Here is a 20,507-nt window from a genome sequence, read left to right as displayed (position 1 = left end):
ATTTTGCTAAAGACAGAATGTCTATGAAGACAAAAAAATTAATGCAAACTTTATATTGGAATAAATGACGTTTGATGTGGTTACTATGCTAAAACTAATGTACAAACAAGATCGCCATCTACAGCTTTCCGACGGAATTACAGTCTATTATGTATTATGTGATACCCACAACAAATATGGAGTCAGATCCTCTTCCGACGTGTGAGCAACATTCCGTACAGTAGTCAGGTGATACTGTGCGCTAAGGATCCTGGGTACAGTGTGCATAAAGGTCCAAATTTGAGATTACAAAATCGCGTTTCTGGTAAGACACTGTCTGCTGTCATTATTATTATTATACAGTTCGTTTATTGCTACAAAGTGTAACATGTATGCTTATTGCTGAGCAGTTACACCCTGCTATGTATCATGTTATTCTTTTTTGGGATGTGGTGGGTATATGTGTTTAGTTTGTGGGTTGTATAACTTGACCCTAGCTTTGACATTAGTAAAGATAATAAGATTTGGTCTATTTCTTATTATCCTCATGTGCATTGTAATGTGTTGCTTACACTAGCAAAGGACATTTTTGTATGTAAATCATTTGTAGTCTACTGCACAGGTGATAATGCAATTTATTTCCATATAGATATCAATGATATAATATATATTTTGTACATACTTACTTAATATATGGAGAAATAACTTATTTACTCTTAAAGTGGCTTTTAAATGGCATATAATAATTATGCACATTGTATTATTATGACTTTATTGTTAACGCTGCAGTGGGACGTCAGGCTAACACTGAACTATGTGTTTTACTTCCATAGTTCATATTATCATCATCATCATTTATTTATTTATATATATAGCGCCACTAATTCCGCAGCGCTGTACAGAGAACTCATTCACATCAGTCCCTGCCCCATTGGAGCTTACAATCTAAATTCCCTGACATACACACACACACACAGACACAGAGGAAGAGACTAGGGTCAATTTTGAAAGCAGCCAATTAACCTACCAGTATGTTTTTGGAGTGTGGGAGGAAACCGGAGCACCCGGAGGAAACCCACGCAAACACAGGGAGAACATACAAACTCCACACAGATAAGGCCATGGTCGGGAATCGAACGCTTGACCCCAGTGCTGTGAGGCAGAAGTGCTAACCACTAGGCCACTGTGTTAAAGAAACGTCAATAAACTGCACTCTTACTAAACTTTACTTATATTCACTTTATTTATTTCAGCATAACACACACTAGTAAGGTACAGAGCTCATTATTAAAGTGACAGAATTGATTGATCCTAAACACATAATTTCAACAATATCATAAAATGTAAAAGTTCAGTTAATGTCGCGTCCAGTCAACGCCAAAAGATTACTACAGAAGTTATGTACCCGACATCTCTATTTCTGCTGACAACACAACAAAACCCTGCCCCTCAAGCTCGTTGCCCAGGAGTCATCCTTGACTCCAAACCATCCGTTGTCTCCCACATCATCATCATCATTTATAAGTGCCACAAAACTCTGCAGTACTGTGCAATCAGTAAAACAGATCTTACATAACCAAATCATACATAGGACAATAACGAGGACATACCAGATTGACAGTGGTTAGAGAGGACCCTGCTCATGAGAACTTACATTCTATTCCAGTGGGCAACAGGTGGCCCAGCGAGACTTCACCAGGGGTTCTCAGCTCTGTTCTTCGCTCTGACCTATTCTCTGCTTTCTTGTAAAGCATAAGACTGATTGGGAGCCGCCATCTTGTGCATCACGTGACCTCCGTTATGCACTGGAGAGTTGTCAGGCAGTACATCCAATCAGAGGAGGGGGAGACAGTACAGTGTATTCTGCACCATGTGCTCTCCCTTCTTCTACTACAGGCTCCGGGCTAAGTATTTTTACTGAAGGTTACTAGATTAGCTAATGAGTGGGCACTTATCATCATCAGCTATTTATATAGCACTACTAATTCCGCAGCGCTGTACAGAGAACTCACTCACATCAGTCCCTGCCCTATTGGAGCTTACAGTCTAAATTCCCTAACACACACACACACACACACACACACAGAGACTAGGGTCAATTTGATAGCAGCCAATTAACCTACTAATATGTTTTTCACATATGGTTACATTTGAGTGGCATTTTGGCAGGTAGGGCTGAGTGGCATGTGAGGATGTCTGAGTTGCAGTGAGGGGCATGTGCAGAGGTCTGATAGGCATGTGGGAGTGGGTAGTGGTCGTATGTGGTGTGAAGGGCATGTGGAAAAATGACGGAGTACATGTGGTATCTCAGGGCATGTGGTGGGCATTATATGGCATGTGTGGTTTGAGTTCTTCTGGGGTCCAAGCGGCGTGTGTTTGAATTTTGGAGCAAGTGAGGGACATGTGGGGTATTTTGAGATGAGTGATGTGAGGGTGCTGAGGCGGTTTTGCAGTCCTTGAAATGCGGAGTGACATGCAGCCCTAAAAGTATATCAGGTTGCCCATTATTACTGACGTAGAGGGTTACTTTATTATTTTGTCACTGATCCCCATTGAGCATTACACCATAACCATAATCTGACCATTCAATAGGATTATAATAAATGTTTTCAATAAATGTAAGTATCTACAGCACAAGGTACTGAGAATAACATCCAGGATACAGAACAATAAATATACTATTGCAGTTGTCCGCGAATACAGAATTAGAACAAATTCCGACTATTCAGAGCGCCCCTCCAGGAGATGCAGAGAGGAGCTCCGTGAAATCAAGGGGGCTGGGGGGTTGTGTCATACCACCCCACCCACCGCAATGTGATTATACGGATTGTACCATCACACCATGGTGGTTGTAGCACACTGGCGTTAGTCGGGTCATCACAATGGGCTTCGCCTGCTGCTTCTCCTCCTTACTAAGGTTAAAGAGTGATGCATGAAATCCAACATGATTTTAGATAATGCTAAAATGAAACCCTTTCATTGACAATTAGAATGGTATGATCCGATTGTGAGATTTCCTGTGTTCTCTCCCTCTCGTTACCTGCCAGATAATTAAATCGATTCCACTTGAATTAATTAATTGCATTGTTAAAGGTGCACACTGAAATTTAAAGCTGATATTTGTGTGCTACATGAAAAAACAGCCAGTATTTAACTTATGTGCAAAATTTGCACCCCTGGCATTTTAACATGGTTTTGTCCAGGAGACTTAAGTAAGAAATTTCTTCCCTAAGTTCCTTAATAAATCAGACCCACTCTCATTAGTGTCCTCTGATGCTTTCCACCTGCGTTAGGCTCCTCAATAATCTACAGCGTGTTAAAGGAACTGGTCTATGATTGGAAATACGCACTTTAGAGTCAAGATATAGAGTGACAACTAATGTGACAGAGTAGAGAAACCTGTCTCAGACTGAGGAAACCTTCAGAAACTGTCACAATGTGGTAGTGGTTTTATTCAGTCAGTCGTTCCCATACTTGTTCATATAACCGTTTCTCGGTGTTGAAAATGGTGTCTCCATTTGTAGCAAAAAGTATAAACCAAATATAATAATCTGCACTAGCAGAGTTGTATCTAATTTATTACATGTTCTTAAAGTAGAAATGTGAATTAGATTTGTAAAGAAAATAAGTATAGCTTATATTTAATTTAACAGGAGGGAGAATGTTTTTATGGCTCTGGCCTTATCTGTGTGGAGTTTGTATGTTCTCCCCGTGTTTGCGTGGGTTTCCTCCGGGTGCTCCGGTTTCCTCCCACACTCCAAAAACATACTGGTAGGTTAATTGGCTGCTATTAAATTGCCCTTAGTGTCTCTGTGTGTGTGTGTATGTTAGTGTATATTAGGGAATTTAGACTGTAAGCTCTATTGGAGCAGGGACTGATGTGAGTGAGTTCTCTGTACAGGGCTGCGAAATTAGTGGCGCTATATAAATAGTTGCTGCTGCTGATGATGATGACGGCTTCAAATTTTCTGGACATTTTATGTCACTAGCTCTTGTCCGGTGAAGTATTTGTATAGTATAATTGTACATTAAACTATATTATAATTTGCTGCTTTCATTTGTTATAAAAAGTTTTTTTTACCTTTGGCTGTAAAATCGCTTCTATACAATCTCCAACTCCGTCTTCCCACCTGTCATTCCTCTGATGAGCTCTATCTCTAGCACATACCAACCAGCAGCATCGTAATCAGTGACACCACCGGCGTTCACAATAAATCCCTACAGAGCTGTCTATATACAGTGCTAAAACAATACACTAGATAGATAACACTTAAAATATACCACAATTTAATAATAGTTCTGATTTATTATGTGATAGCACTCAGTATCTAGTTATAGTGCCCCTTTGTTTGTCATTCGTAAGTGTTACAATGTCCCCCCCAAATGCATTCACTTGTTTATGTGCAAACTGCACATCTGGTTTTCTCATATCCCCTAATATGAGACACTAAGGGGTAAATGTATCAAGCTATGAGTTTGCGGTTGGTCTGAAAAGTGGAGATGTTGCCTATAGCAACCAATCACATTCTAGCTGTCATTTTGTAGATTGTACTAAATAAATGATACCTAGTATCTGATTGGTTGCTATAGGCAACATCTATACTTTTGAAACCGGACGCAAACTCGCAGCTTGATAAATTGTTCCCTAACTCTCTAAAATACTCTTTCCCCTGTGTCTTGTGTTTGCATTGTTCTGGCCCCATTTGTAGGCCCTTTCTAATGAATAATAATTTTATCTCTTAACCATTTTTCACTTTTAGATTTCAAATTGTCCTTCTTGCCCATAGCCACATACTGTATTTCCTCATCTTCTCTCACAGATGTCTCTTGGTTGATAAACACTCTCAGCTTGTTTTTCTCTTTGCTCTGTTGTTTGGAGTCCCCAGATAAAACTCATTCAAACACGGGGAGCAGATACAAACTCCACACAGATAATACCCCTGGTTGTAATCAAACCCAGGGCCTTAGCACTACAAGGAAGCAATACCCTGTCACACTGGAACCAAGTGTTATAGGGCTAATCCTGAGCTTGGACCAGGGAAGTGCACAGGACAGGCTGGAATACCACTAGGTATAGGCCATAGATACAAAGGCTAGAAATGATAAAAATCACAATATATTTGATACTGTACTTTCAACTAGATTGTCATGTATAACATAACTTGCATGTATATATATATATATATATATATATATATATATATATATATATATATATATTGAGATATATAACTTTTCTGAATAGTATATACAGTGCATCCGGAAAGTGTTCACAGCGCTTCACTTTTTCCAAATTTTGTTACGTTGCAACCTTATTCCAAAATGGAATAAATTCCTTTTTTCCCCTCAAAATTCTACACACAATACCCCATAATGACAACATGAAAAAGTTTTTGGGAGATTGTTGCAAATTTATTAAAAATAAAAAACTAGGAAATCACATGAACATAAGTATTCACAGCCTTTGCCATGAAGCTCAGGTGCATCCTGTTCCACTGATCATCCTTGAGATGTTCCTACAGCTTAATTGGAGTCCACCTGTGGTAAATTCAGTTGATTGGACATGATTTGCACAGGCACACACCTGTCAATATAAGGTCCCACACTTGACAGTGCATGTCAGAGCACAAACCAAACATGAAGTCAAAGGAATTGTCTGTAGACTTCCGAGACAGGATTGTCTCGAGGCACAAATCTGGGGAACGGTACAGAAAAATATCTGTTTCTTTGAAGGTCCCAATGAGCACAGTGGCCTCCTCCATCATCCGTAAATGGAAGAAGTTCGGAACCACCAGGACTCTTCCTAGAGCTGGCTGGCCGTCTAAGCTGAGCGATTGGGGGAGAAGGGCCCTAGTCAGGGAGGTGACCAAGAACCCGATGGTCACTCTGACAGAGCTACAAAATTGCTCTGTGGAGAGAGGAGAACCTTCCAGAAGGACAACCATCTCTGCAGCAATCCACCAATCAGGCCTGTATATGGTAGAGTTGCCAGACGGAAGCCACTCCTTAGTAAAAAGCACATACAGGCCGTCTGAAGTTTGCCAAAAAGCACCTGATGGACTCTCAGACCATGAGAAACAAAATCTCTGGTCTGATGAGACAAAGATTGAACTCTTTGGCATGAATGCCGGGCGTCATGTTTGGAGGAAACCAGTCACCGCTCATCACCAGGCCAAGACCATCCCTACAGTGAAGCATGGTGGTGGCAGCATCATGCTGTGGGGATGTTTTTCAGCGGCAGGAACTGGGAGACCAGTCAGGATAGAGGGAAAGATGAATGATACAATGTACAGAGACATCCTGGATGAAAACCTGCTCCAGAGCGCTCTACCTCAGACTGGGGCGACGGTTCATCTTTCAGCAGGACAACGACCCTAAGCACACAGCCAAGATATCAAAGGAGTGGCTTCAGGACAACTCTGTGAAGGTTCTTGAGTGGCCCAGCCAGAGCCCAGACTTGAATCCGATTGAACATCTCTGGAGAGATATGAAAATGGCACCGACGCTTCCCGTCCAACCTGATGGAGCTTGAGAGGTGCTGCAAAGAGGAATGGGCGAAACTGCCCAAAGATAGGTGTTCCAAGCTTGTGGCATCATATTCACAAAGACTTGAGGCTGTAATTGCTGCATCAACAAAGTATTGAGCAAAGGCTGTGCATACTGATGTACATGTCATTTCTTAGTTTTTTATTTTTAATAAATTTGCAAAAATCTCCCAAAAACTTTTTCATGTTGTCATTATGGGGTAATGTGTGTAGAATTTTGAGGGAAAAAAGTAATTTATTCCATTTTGGAATAAGGCTGTAACATAACAAAATGTGGAAAAAGTGAAGCGCTGTGAACACTTTCTGGATGCGCTGTATGTATATGGTTTAAAGTAATGCTAATTCAATGTGAATGACCTTTTACAATCAATACTCTTAGAATGAACACTAGGGGACCCTGTTATAATCAACACTAGGGGACCTCTTACAATGAACACTAGGGGACCTCTTACAATGAACACTAGGGGACCTCTTATAATCAATACTAGGGGACCCTGTTATAATCAATACTAGGGGACCCTGTTATAATCAATACTAGGGGACCTCTTACAATGAACACTAGGGGACCTCTTATAATCAATACTAGGGGACCCTGTTATAATCAATACTAGGGGACCTCTTACAATGAACACTAGGTGGCCTCTTATAATGAATACTAGGGGACCTCTTACAATGAACACTAGGGGACCTCTTATAATCAACACTAGGTGGCCTCTTACAATGAACACTAGGGGACCTCTTATAATGAACACTAGGGGACCTCTTACAATGAACACTAGGGGACCTCTTACAATGAACACTAGGGGACCTCTTACAATGAACACTAGGGGGCACACTATGCCGTATATAAAGTAACAGTTTAAATACAGCTCTCTTTATCCTCTCTCCGCAGCTCTTTGGTGGAAATGTCATCTCACCTGTCTCAGGTGAGATCCCTCTACAAGAAGATCCTTCTCCTTCACCGGACATTACCGCTCCACCTGAGAGCCCTAGGAGACCAGTACGTGAAAGACGAGTTCAGGAGACACAAAACTGTGGCCCCCGCTGAAGCCAAACTCTTCATGAAGGAATGGGAGGTACAGGTGCATTCTCTGGGCTATATAATAGCTGTGGTACTAGTCACTGGACTTTCAGAGTGATCATTATTGTGTTTTGCAAAAAGGCTGCATTAGAGTTGTAATTCTCATCCACCGTTCTAATGTATTTCCTAATAGTTACCAGCGGGGGCACTGTTTTATTGCAGTCTATGAACCATACTTCATTTTATTGTGGTTGCGCAGCTAACATTCATATTGATAAATTAAACAAGCAGTGAAATAGTGTTCTCTGTGTACTCCAGGTATGAACATGGTTCACTGAGTTTGTTTTGTTTTATTTTATAAAAAGGTGTTAAAAATTATATATATATCGACAATATTCCAAGTGCACTCAGCCGGTTAAAAGTGATGCAGATTATTGCTGAAGAGGAGTTTGAAGGACTTGAACTGAGGTTTAGATCAGACACAATTCAACCCTGTCCTTACTGGGAGGGTGGAGTTCACTTTAGGACACCTTCTGTAATTTAGGGGTAGCCTCCCCCCCACGTAGTCTTTCAGTGAGAGGCTGCTAATCCATTGTTATCTGTGTTCAGCTGTGTTCAGCTCATTGACCATCCACAGAGGAGAGCACTGATTCAAACTCTGTGAATGGAGCAGATGATTGGCTGCAGCTCCTGTCCAATCAGCTGCTGTGTACAAGACACCCCCCCCCCCCCCATCCTAGCTACTTGAAACCTAGGACAGGTTCACTGCATCTACCGTGTTCTCTCTCTATCCTGTTAGACAAGATGGACTGGGATCCGACTGCAGATAATGGAAACATTTCGAGTTCGACGTACCTCGGGGTTTTACTGCGCAAGATACGTGTTTCCGTAATGCGCGTTGTGCACAGTAAATGCATACGCCTCTATCCATATGTTGACTTTTGAGGAATGTTGACTTGCTTCTCCTCTCGCCTGGGGAGGCGGACTGGGGAGGGTGAGCCTGGGCAGAGTGCTATAAGGGCATGTTCCCATAAATGTGACTCAATTATACAAGACTGCACACACAGGCACGTCTATCACGTGACATGTGTCTGGCGGGTGCTGGGTGGTTGGTACAACTATATGCCGTGATGATGACTCCATGACTTATTTGTCATTTCCATTTGGTCTCCTGCAGAAGGGAACATTGTCTAGATTTTAAAAGAGGAAAACAGATATTTCATTTCCATTTTATTTAATTTGTGTTTGCATTTAACAATATTTCATATGGAAAGTGCAACTTTAGCATTTATTAATAACACTGTACAGACGCTATTCTCTCTTGTGTATATGACACTTCTTAACAATATTATATTCTGTACAAATAGGGTAATGCGACTTTTTAATGCATTGTCAAGTTGCATCTCTCTGTTTGCCCCATCGTGTGGTGTAAGTATTAGTTACACCAGGTGCAGCTGCAACTGTTTTTGAACTGGACACAGCTTGAGATTAACTGAACATATTCACGTAAGTGCGCAAGTTTTCCCTGCATATGTCCTGAGCGCGTATGCGTTCAACTCTAAATGAGCCCCTCTATTGGCGGCCTTCATGGGGACGGCCCCAGACCACAGGGGGGGGGGGGAGGGAGCAGAAGTTTCAGTGCTGAGATCCTGACTGTTCCAATAGCCAGAAGGAAACAGAGTTTCTGTTATAGAGGTGACTCTACCTTCTTAGCGCGTCTCCCGAAATAGTTCTGTACAAAGTGTTTTCCTAATCCTTTCCCTGGACCAGGCAGGTGCTGCTTGTGGCAGACTTGCCATGGGGTCTGGTGACAACACGTGAGGCAACGTGAGAAAATCCCAGCAGTGAGCGGAAGACGTTACACCTTACACAACAAATGACAGATGGTCTGTACCTGTGGGCCTCTTACTTTAATCCCCAGTATGTATGGTGATCAGCTGCCACACATCGGGGGCCTTAGACACCCTTACCATGTCCGCCGCTGTCATATCACGGCTGTCCGGGTCTCTCCTGGTCTCCTGCGGGAGTCTTGAGCACCGCTTCTTGATTTGTAAACATTCACCAACTGTTTGTTCTGCTGCATGGGCGTGGCCATCTTGGATTTAGTCAGGTGACCTTCCAGCCCAACCAGATTTCAGCAGCTGTGATCACATGATCTGTGCATATGTATTAAGAGCCCAGTATTTAAACCTGCTCCTGAGATCTACTCGTTGTCAGAACAACACATGTTCTCTCCAGAGGATAGTTCTTGGCTCCAGGCTCCAGTTCTTTTCAGCACTGTTCCTGAATATCCTGCATCACCAAGTGATCATCTTTCTGCTAATACCCTGCATTTCCAAACTGCTCATCCTTCTGCAGGAATTCTGCATTCATCAAGACTGCTTACCTCAACAAGAACTTTGCATTATCTCGGGCTTACTCTGCAGTGCCTGGGGTTTTGCCAATATTGCCGGTTCTGTAGCTGGGACTGGTTCTGAGTCTCTAGGGCTCCTTTCCAGTTCTGTGTCTTTGTGTGTGGTTTCCAGGTCTGTGGCTGCCTCACAGTCCTGAGTTCTCCGTTCCTAGTCACATTCCTGAGGTCTCCATTCCTAGTCACAGTCCTGAGTTCTCCGTTCCTAGTCACAGTCCTGAGTTCTCCATTCCTAGTCACAGTTCTGAGTTCTCCGTTCCTAGTCACAGTCCTGAGTTCTCCGTTCCTAGTCACAGTCCTGAGTTCTCCATTCCTAGTCACAGTCCTGAGTTCTCCATTCCTAGTCACAGTCCTGAGTTCTCCATTCCTAGTCACAGTCCTGAGTTCTCCATTCCTAGTCACAGTCCTGAGTTCTCCGTTCCTAGTCACAGTCCTGAGTTCTCCGTTCCTAGTCACAGTCCTGAGTTCTCCATTCCTAGTCACAGTCCTGAGTTCTCCATTCCTAGTTACAGTCCTGAGTTCTCCATTCCTAGTCACAGTCCTGAGTTCTCTATTCCTAGTCACAGTCCTGAGTTCTCCATTCCTAGTCACAGTCCTGAGTTCTCCATTCCTAGTCACAGTCCTGAGTTCTCCATTCCTAGTCACAGTCCTGAGTTCTCCATTCCTAGTCACAGTCCTGAGTTCTCCATTCCCAGTCACAGTCCTGAGTTCTCCATTCCTAGTCACAGTCCTGAGTTCTCCATTCCTAGTCACAGTCCTGAGTTCTCCATTCCTAGTCACAGTCCTGAGTTCTCCATTCCTAGTCACAGTCCTGAGTTCTCCATTCCTAGTCACAGTCCTGAGTTCTCCATTCCTAGTCACAGTCCTGAGTTCTCCATTCCTAGTCACAGTCCTGAGTTCTCCATTCCTAGTCACAGTTCTGAGTTCTCCATTCCTAGTCACAGTTCTGAGTTCTCCATTCCTAGTCACAGTTCTGAGTTCTCCATTCCTAGTCACAGTTCTGAGTTCTCCATTCCTAGTCACAGTCCTGAGTTCTCCATTCCTAGTCACAGTTCTGAGTTCTCCATTCCTAGTCACAGTTCTGAGTTCTCCATTCCTAGTCACAGTTCTGAGTTCTCCATTCCTAGTCACAGTTCTGAGTTCTCCATTCCTAGTCACAGTTCTGAGTTCTCCATTCCTAGTCACAGTTCTGAGTTCTCCATTCCTAGTCACAGTTCTGAGTTCTCCATTCCTAGTCACAGTTCTGAGTTCTCCATTCCTAGTCACAGTTCTGAGTTCTCCATTCCTAGTCACAGTTCTGAGTTCTCCATTCCTAGTCACAGTTCTGAGTTCTCCATTCCTAGTCACAGTCCTGAGTTCTCCATTCCTAGTCACAGTTCTGAGTTCTCCATTCCTAGTCACAGTCCTGAGTTCTCCATTCCTAGTCACAGTCCTGGGTTCTCCATTCCTAGTCACAGTCCTGGGTTCTCCATTCCTAGTCACAGTCCTGGGTTCTCCATTCCTAGTCACAGTTCTGAGTTCTCCATTCCTAGTCACAGTCCTGAGTTCTCCATTCCTAGTCACAGTTCTGAGTTCCTGTCTCTAGTTTCAGCTCATTCTGTTCTGAGTTCCGTGTGTTACACATTCCGAATTCTTAATAGTGGGTTCCCGTTCCGTGTACCTGATTACAGGTGTCGGGATGAGTTCCCACGAACATTTCCCGAGTGTTACTACGGCAAATTCCAGTTCCGTACTTTGGCGCTAAGTCCTGTCCTAGACTTCTATCCTGCTAGTGCATCTCATCGGACTCCAGATGAGCAGAGGGTTTATCAAAGCCTCCAGTTTCTGTCACACTCCTGCTTCAGCAAGACCCAAGTGTCCTGGAATCTGATCGAGACGTACAGACGACTGTGTCATCAGCCAGGCACTATGGATCTTACAGTGGTATGAAAGGAAATTAAATTATTTCAGAATATCCAGAAACACATCATGGTTTATTTTGCGCATCTGCCCATCTATGTACAGACACTCTGTGCGGCCATTTTTTGGATTGTGATCCTGGCATTTGTCGTGTCCTGCATACTGTCACGTTAGCAGCCTTAATTAATTACAACTTTTCAGTGTTTCTCCTAAAATACTGCTCATTTCAGACTCATTGATATCTTATGGCTGCTCATAAACGGCGCATTCCTGGAACACACCGTTGCCATCATCTTAGGCCATGCACAAATCTGTATAAATAGACGCCTGCATGCAGAAATGGGTGCATGACATCACAATATGGTATTTTAGCAGCTATGTTAATAAAGCTTCGCATACTTACTATGACCAGCGCTGGGGTCATGAGTTCAATTCCCATCCATGACCTTATCTGTGTGGAGTTTGTATGTTCTCCCCGTGTCTGCGTGGGTTTCCTCCGGGTGCTACGGATTCCTTCCACACTCCAAAAACATACTAAGAGGTTAATTGGCTGCTATCCCCAATTTTTTTTTTACCCTAGTCTGTCTCTGTCTGTGTGTGTGTGTACATTAGGGAATTTAGACTGTAAGCTCCAATGGAGCAGGGACTGATGTGAATGAGTTGCCTGTACAGCGCTGCGGAATCAGTGGCGCTATATAAAATAAATGATGATGATGATAAATATTTACATCATTGTGAAACACATAATCAACGAGAAGTGCAATAACCATGTTCTTCCACAAGGTGGCGGTGATGACATGGAAAATTCAGTAGTTAAGTAAAAAGTTTAGCTGGAAAACAGCTAATCAGTCGCTTCAGAGCGAATGTATGTAACTATTTATTATAGGGTTTCAGAGATGTTGAAGGCCTCAATAATTATACACATGGCTCTGAGACAATAATTGACCCTAGTCTGTGAGTCTGTCTCTCTGTCTGTGTATGTCTATGTTAGGGAATTTAGACTGTAAGCTCCAATGGGGCAGGGACTGATGTGAGTTAGTTCTCTGTACAGCGCTGCGGAATTAGTAGCGCTATATAAATAAATGGTGATGATGATGATGATCCTTCCTTGGCTGTCAGCTGAAGACATTACACGTTACATAGGATTATCTGAAAACAGACCCAGTTAGTGCTGAATGCTTTAGTGTGGCCAATAGTGGAGAAACAACGGAGCCTGTCCTGGCTTCTCACAGTCTATCATGGTTAAAAGATTTTGATGAAATTAATGCATTTACCACAGCTTCTAACTGACCCGATTTAGGCCCCCCAGGGGATCTGCCCCCCCCCCAGTGGGGCAGATCCTGGAGGGATCTGCCCCACTCCCCTGACTGCCAAGACTGTTGGAAGTTATGTCCGCTGCATGTAATCCCCCCATACGATGGGGCTATGACCCCCCCTCCATGTGCTGTGATCATTCTCCGATTTGCACAGTGAAAATGTTGGGACGTATTGCCTATAACAGCATTACACTTTTGATTGACCCATACTGCACACTGTCAAGATAATTAGCTAATAATAATAATTTTGTCTACAAAAGGTTTTATAAAACCTCACTGTAAAATATATATGAACATTTAAGTTATTAACTGTATCCTTTAGGATAACATTCATATTTTTAATTGAACAACTTTCTATGTAGTTCCCGCTGCGTATAGTAATTTTATGACATCTCTCTGGAACCCTTTATCATCATTGCTCAAATCTGGATTTCTCCAGAATATTGGAGGACTCGGTGCAACAGTCCAGCTGCTGAGACAGGAGGTGCTTGGAAAAGGAGCAACTGATTGGATTCCTATTTTAATGCAATATTTAAGACGGACATTGTCTTGTCCTGTTCTGCTCCTAGAATAAACCTCTAGCTCAGGCCTCGCCAGCCTGTGTCTCTCCAGGTGTTGTGAAACTACAAGTCCCAGCATGCTTTGCCAGAGGACAGCCAGCTGATCGCTAGCAGGGCATGCTGGCACTTGCAGTCACATTTCATTGTAGTGCTCTGTTAGCGCTGTCACTTTAACGCAAGCTTTGCCAGCATGGTAGTTTGTATGTTCTTTCCTTGTCGTGTGGGTTTCCTCCCACACGTCAGACATACTGGTAGTGTGTGTGTCTGTGTGTTAGGGGATTAAGACTAAGCTCCAATTGGGCAGGGACTGATGTAAATGAAAAATATTCTCTCTGTGCAACGCTGGTGGAGCTATATAAACAAGCAAAAGAAATAATATACGGCCTGAATCATTAAGGAACATGTACATGTCGTATTTTGCGTTAAAATCGTTCTCCGCATGCCCAGAACTGAACCATACGCCAGTGGACCCTTCCTACAGGCTACAATTTCAGGGGCTAAAAAGAGAAGGGCGTACCAAGCTCGAGTACATAGCAGCGTCTGATTCAAGCTTTGGGTACCTCTCAGGTACGTGTTTTTCTGTCGTCTCACTTGTACCAGCCACAGGTCGGGTGTAAGTGCTGATTACTAGTGATGTCGGCTGTGTATGCAGCTAGAACATGTGTTTGTAGTCAGGACCAACTGTAAAAATGTATTTTATGTACAGTAGACATTAATAACTCATAAATGTATTTTATGGGAAGGGTGAAAAAAAACCCTTTTTTTTATTTTTGTTTTAATGTTTTGACATTAATGACTATATTATTACCAGGTGACATTAATTGATTTTTTTTTCTGTGCGTTCTTTTGGGACTTTATATTCCACATACGTATTGGACGTATCCTGCAGTGTCTGTTAGAGCAGAGTGGTCCTAGACCCGTACTCATCACCAGACGTATTTTTACATCCGCTCCTTGTTGAATACAGACGTGCGCATGCCCAATTTAAATGCGTTTTTTTAAAAAAAAACTCTATTTACTTTCAAGTCAGGTGGAAATAAAGTTACCATATTTAGACCACGCGTTTCTAGGAAAAGAAGATATCTGAAAGCAGATGTCCAGTACACAATACAAAGACTGTTTGATGTCCTTATTCAATATAGAGCCTCATGTGATGATTATTGACCAATATACAACACATAATGTTATAGTAGTAAGATGCCCATAGTACTCAGCCATAACAGCACTTCTTCACCGGTGAAACCAGTAGCAAAGCAAGGCAACATTTGGGGTTGTCCCCTTTGGTAAACTGGCTTACCGGGGGAGGGACCTCAATATAATGACTTGTTTCTGCTACTTGCACCCCAGCTCACCATCATCCTATCGTTACCCGCGCAGTATATGTCAGTATGCTCATGTCACTATGATGAAATATTTTCTGTGGCAGTTAAGAGCTGTAATGCAATACGCTCTGAAATGCAGAGGCATGCTGGGACTTGTAGTTCCACGCCAGCTGCTGAACCACAGTTTCCCTAACGCCTGAGTTACATTAAAATAACCCATTCCTCCACAAGGTGGCGCCAGAACCTTATATTTAGTCCTATTACTCTGTGTTATCTGTGTTGCTGGTGTGTCTCCGTTTTATATTTATTATAAGGGGAATAAAAACATGATGGATTTCGTATTGGAATCCCATTCACTATTTAGCTACCTAATCAATAACTAATTTTTGAAACAAAAAACATTCCTTTTTTTTTAAACTTTAATTTATAATATTAAATTATAACCGTGTTCGGGATAGATACCCTCACGTTCAGCTATAATACTGTGTTCCTCATTTGTATCATTTGAATTAGCTTTTAGGTTTGGGCGGGGGGTCTGGACACTCATCCATGGGGCATGTGCCGGGGGTGTGATAATGTGATTTGCGTTATAATGGCCCGCTCCACCGCTGGGCAATGCCGTGATTAGCATCGTCGCGCAGTGGGGATGGGTCCATATTGTGTGATCATGGCCGCACCCCACTTCACAGGAAGATCGTGCATAATCCTGGAGAGTGGCTTACTCTTCCGAGACTCCAGGATAACACCCCGAAATTCTCTAATGATGGTGACTTGGCGTAAACCAGGCTCACGTGGTGTCGAGGCGGAGCTGACGGCATCTCGAGATGTATACGACTCTGCAGATCGGCGGGATTACGCTATTTTTGCTCGCCCTTTGGGATCAGCCCCATAGTTTCATAACAGTTTTGTTCTGTTTCCTGTTTTTGTTCACATCTTACGCGATTGCAGCTTTATAGGACTAAAATGCAAATTAATATACCCCCCAAACATCCCATATCCCCTCCTTGTTCTGTAGTAACATATAGACCATCTTCAGTTAGTCAGCCGATAAGACTGAAATGCCTACCTCCCCCCATCAGGTTTAATCTGGTAGGGGGTTAAATGGTGGGATGCTCACGTCCACACTGCTGAAGTTCTCTGATGGAATCCTGAAGTATTACACCACTAAAGCACTTGGCTGTCTTTAGAACTCTGCATAAGAGCAGCGAGTGTTTCAGTTTGGTCACCAGAGCATGCACACTTAGGGTATCCAGATGAAGGTGAGCTCCCCCGGCCTTCTCATTGAACCTCTGCACAACAGCAGGAGGGGTGTTAGGGTATCTATATATGTATAGCATAATCACGACTTTTATGAGTGACTTATTTCTATGATGCTGTTGTCTGAGCAGGACACATCATATAAATTAAACGCCTTGGTCTGTAGAATTTCAGAAAAAAAATGGCGTTGTAATCGTTGGCATAGTTTCGGAGTTATTTTTCAAAACGTCGGCTCACCAATGCATTACCGTTGACTTGTGAAAAATGTGACAGTTGGCAACACACCTGTGCACCTGCTGGTTGCTCTGGAGACTGTGACAGTGAACTCTCCCTGTGCACCTGCTGGGTGACCTGGAACAGATGACCTGCTGGGTGGCCTGGAAACTGTGACAGTTATTTGCAGCCCCATATATCATCGCGTCTTGCGGGGACCATGCCCAGCAATGTAACTTTGATGGAAGAACTTATACATATATTGTAGTCTATAAAGAAATTATTTTGTTCCTTTAATATAGCGATTGATGATATAGTTATTTATTCATTATACCCCTGTGTTAAAATTTCTACATGTAATGTAGAATGTATAAAAAAGTTATTGAATCCTGTTAATAAACTGATTTAGTCTTTACAATTTACTTTAATTTAAGGCGGTTACCGCAGGGTTTCTCTAGTATAGTTAATTTAGGCTTTAGTGATTCTTTTTGAAGACTACAACTTTAGCAAGTGAAAGCATCTTGTTTCTCCTGGTCCAGTTCTTGTAATGATAGATCTGTCTCTGCTTATTTCGGTAACTTTGAAAGGAAGCGGAGAGCTCCGGGCCTTTATTAAAATGAAGCCTCTTCATAGGCTGTACACACAAGGGCTAATATTTCACCCGCCGTATAATGACATGGAGAATATTATTAGTCTGCTTTTCTGGGCTACTGCGATTCATGTGCTCTCTGTCTATAATCACAAATCGCTTTCAGCAAATTCTCTCCACTTGGTAATGTGGGTTTTTATTATGCTTTCTGTGATAATATTAATATTTAAACACTTCTCTAAACTCTTTAATGTAATAAAAGTGACAGATGGATACATTTAATAGACCATTGTCTTATTAGAAGCTGTTGTGCCCAGTTTATGTTGAGTTACGTTGTTATTAACAGGGTTAATATTCTACTACTTTTCCTAGCTCGCCTTCAGGAGATTCGGAGGCGGGATAAGAAGAGAAGAGGTGGGCGTGAATTGATGACGCCGTTGGTGGTTGGAAAATGGTTGGCAAGGCTCATGGTGGCGCTAATATTGCGTTCAAGCACCCGCCCGCTCATGTAGAGTTAGACGCATTTCTGCTCTGAAACGCAGGAAAACACGCATGCAGGAAAGTGCATTACACGTTGTGCCCAGTTCTACAATACAGGAATATGCGCCAGGTTCACGTCAGGAGCAACAAGTGTAGCGTTGACAGAGCGCACAGCTGTGACTCGACAGTGTTAGTATTTACTTGCCAACTCTCCAGGAATGTCCGGGAGACTCCCGCATTTCGGGTAAGTCTCATGGACTCCCAGGAGAGTATGGCAATCTCCCGCATCGGGCAGAACTATGGCCAAAATACAGCGATTCTCCGGAAATCGTGGCATTTGGGTCCAAAATGACGCAATTTCGGAACAAACACAGTAATAAAACAATACTGGGTAATACAGACAGAGAGGTAAGAGGGCCCTGCTCACATGCTTACAATCTGTGGGACAATGGGAGTTTGATTGATGAGGGTAAGTGCTACATATTGCATATTGGTCCAGCCAGATTGCAAAAGTAAAAAAAAACTTAGTGGGTCATATGATCCAGTCACACAGTTGGTCAGGGGGTCAGAGGGTTGTTGTCTTGTGTTAGCTGTGTAGAGGGTGGTAATATGGTAACCTAAGGAGATTAAAAATGGTGGTTGAGGAATATTATAAGCTTGTCTGAAGAGGTGAGTTTTCAGAGAACGCTTGAAGGTTTGAAGACTAGAGGAAAGTCTTACTGTGAGAGGGAGGGAATTCTACAAAGTGGGTGCAGCCCGAAAAAAGTTCTGTACTGGGAATGGGAGGAAGTGATGAGAGTGGAAGAGAGATGCAGATCTTGTGCAGAACGGAGGTGTCGAGTAGGGAGATATTTTGAGACAAGTGAGGAGATGTATGTCGGTGCAATTTTGTTGATGGTCTTGTATGTTAGTAGAAGAATTTTATATTGGATTCGTTGAAATACAGGCAGCCAATGTGGAGACTGACAGAGTGGCTCAGCAGAGGAATAACGGTTTGCAAGGAAAATCAATCTAGTCGCTGCGTGCAAAATAGATTGTAGGGGTTTGAGTCTGATTTTGGGAAGACCAGTAAGGAGGGAATTGCAATAGTCGATGTGGGAGATGATGAGTGCATGAGATATGTGAGTATTGTGGAAATGTTTTTTTAGATGTATGTAACATGATTTAGATATAGAATTATATGTGGGGAACAAATATATACCAATCCACACCTCTACTGACTTGTCTGTGTATAGATTATAAGCTTCATGCTAATCATTTATACCAGTAATGCAAAATTTATTTAGCCTTTATTTTGTTTGTCTGTCTCCTTTCATACACTGTGGTGGTAGCTCCGCCTTAATGTCAGTGGCATTCAGTACAAATGGAGGCTCACAGGCACCGCAGTACATTGGAGGCAATGATGGATGGATGGTTACTCTGGTAACTGGACAGATCCTCTGAGTGATGCTGGGACTGTGATTTCACAGTGTAATTGGCCTGAGTGGCTGTAAAACGACTGCGATACTCAATAAGTACCCTATTGTTATTGGTAGGCTCATATTCAGGAATGATGGTAAATGCAGTTTGAAGATCTCCGCTACAAACGGGCGATGGTGACTACTGAAGTCATCTAACTACTTGGCCTAAGGACCAATCACCCGGGCATTGTCCGGATTTAGAGTTGAGATTCGCCTAGCCATAATGCATGGCTATATGTGGACATATTTAACATTTGTGTGTATCTTTGCTGCTGCGCATGTCTACAAACCTTCATACAACATTACATGAACCCAAGCAAGCAGTACTTCGGGCACCACGGTGGCTCAGTGGTTAGCACTTCTGCCTCACAGCACTGGGGTCATGAGTTCAATTCCCGACCATGGCCTTATCTGTGTAGAGTTTGTATGTTCTCCCCGTGTTTGCGTGGGTTTCCTCCGGGTGCTCCGGTTTCCTCCCACACTCCAAAAACAGTCTGGTAGGTTAATTGGCTGCTATCAAGTTGACCCTAGTCTGTGGGTGTGTGTGTGTGTGTGTGTGTGTCTGTGTGTGTGTGTGTGTCTGTGTGTGTGTGTGTGTGTGTGTGTGTGTGTGTCTGTGTGTGTGTGTGTGTGTGTGTGTGTGTGTCTGTGTGTGTGTGTGTGTGTGTGTTAGGGAATTTAGACTGTAAGCCCCAATGGGGCAGGGACTGATGTGAGTGAGTTCTCTGTACAGCGCTGCTGAATTAGTTTCGCTATATAAATAAATGGTGGTAATAATAATAATAATAATAATAATAATAATACTTTGCAGTATATACTACCAGCAAAGAAAACCATCCATAATGGAATTGTTTCTTATGTGTTTTCCACCCAAATCCCAAATGAGCAGGAAAAGCCTTGTGTCCAGGGGCGATGAGTCGGCACTGCAAATGTGTTTTGGAAAAATATGTCAGAGTGCACTTAGCAACTTCTGTTTGATTTCCTGTATAAATTGAGCTTTTATGTCTTCAAAAAGAAGGTGAGGCACTAAGTGGGAGGAATCAATACCAGCATCAGTAATCCCAATTTTCATAAGGATCCAAATCCATTTTAGACCTTGGCACATATTAAGTGCCTTGCTTAGAGCAATTAGCGCCTCTGCTGAACGACGCAGCCATCCGTAAGACTGTGTGTCCTTTGTCATATTTGGTTATAACGGGCTTTGAATGAAAATGTAATTTATCTCTGAAATAATAGGAGATGAGTGTTCAGGTGGCTATTGCCACTGAGGGTAGAAGGCAGAGATCTGCCACAGATGAGTTTGATTTTCGCTGGGTGATTTAATTTAGGAGTTTCATAGGAACCAGAGCGTTGGTCAACCATGTTAGTCAGTTCATTGCGGCAAAGAGGATCCAGCTCGCTGCATTATTAAATAATAGGTTACACTACTTCCCTTCTGTAAACGCTGATCGTTGTC

The 20,507-nt window shown here is 42.7% G+C and overlaps 1 protein-coding gene across 1 annotated transcript in view; it reads left to right on the top strand.

Moving 5' to 3' along the window:
- The first annotated feature begins 227 nt into the window (after nucleotides 1-227).
- SDHAF3 (succinate dehydrogenase complex assembly factor 3) overlaps nucleotides 228-20,507 on the top strand; it is a 38,621-nt gene continuing 18,341 nt past the window's right edge. The window contains exons 1-2 of the mRNA XM_075211764.1: nucleotides 228-304; nucleotides 7,417-7,600. Coding sequence (XP_075067865.1) covers nucleotides 7,430-7,600 — 171 coding nt within the window. The 5' untranslated portion in view covers nucleotides 228-304; nucleotides 7,417-7,429. The remainder of the gene's footprint in view (nucleotides 305-7,416; nucleotides 7,601-20,507) is intronic.

Source organism: Mixophyes fleayi, chromosome 5 (assembly GCF_038048845.1).
Source record: "Mixophyes fleayi isolate aMixFle1 chromosome 5, aMixFle1.hap1, whole genome shotgun sequence".
NCBI classification, from domain to species: Eukaryota; Metazoa; Chordata; class Amphibia; order Anura; family Limnodynastidae; genus Mixophyes; species Mixophyes fleayi.
This window is presented reverse-complemented; position numbering and strand designations above follow the sequence as displayed.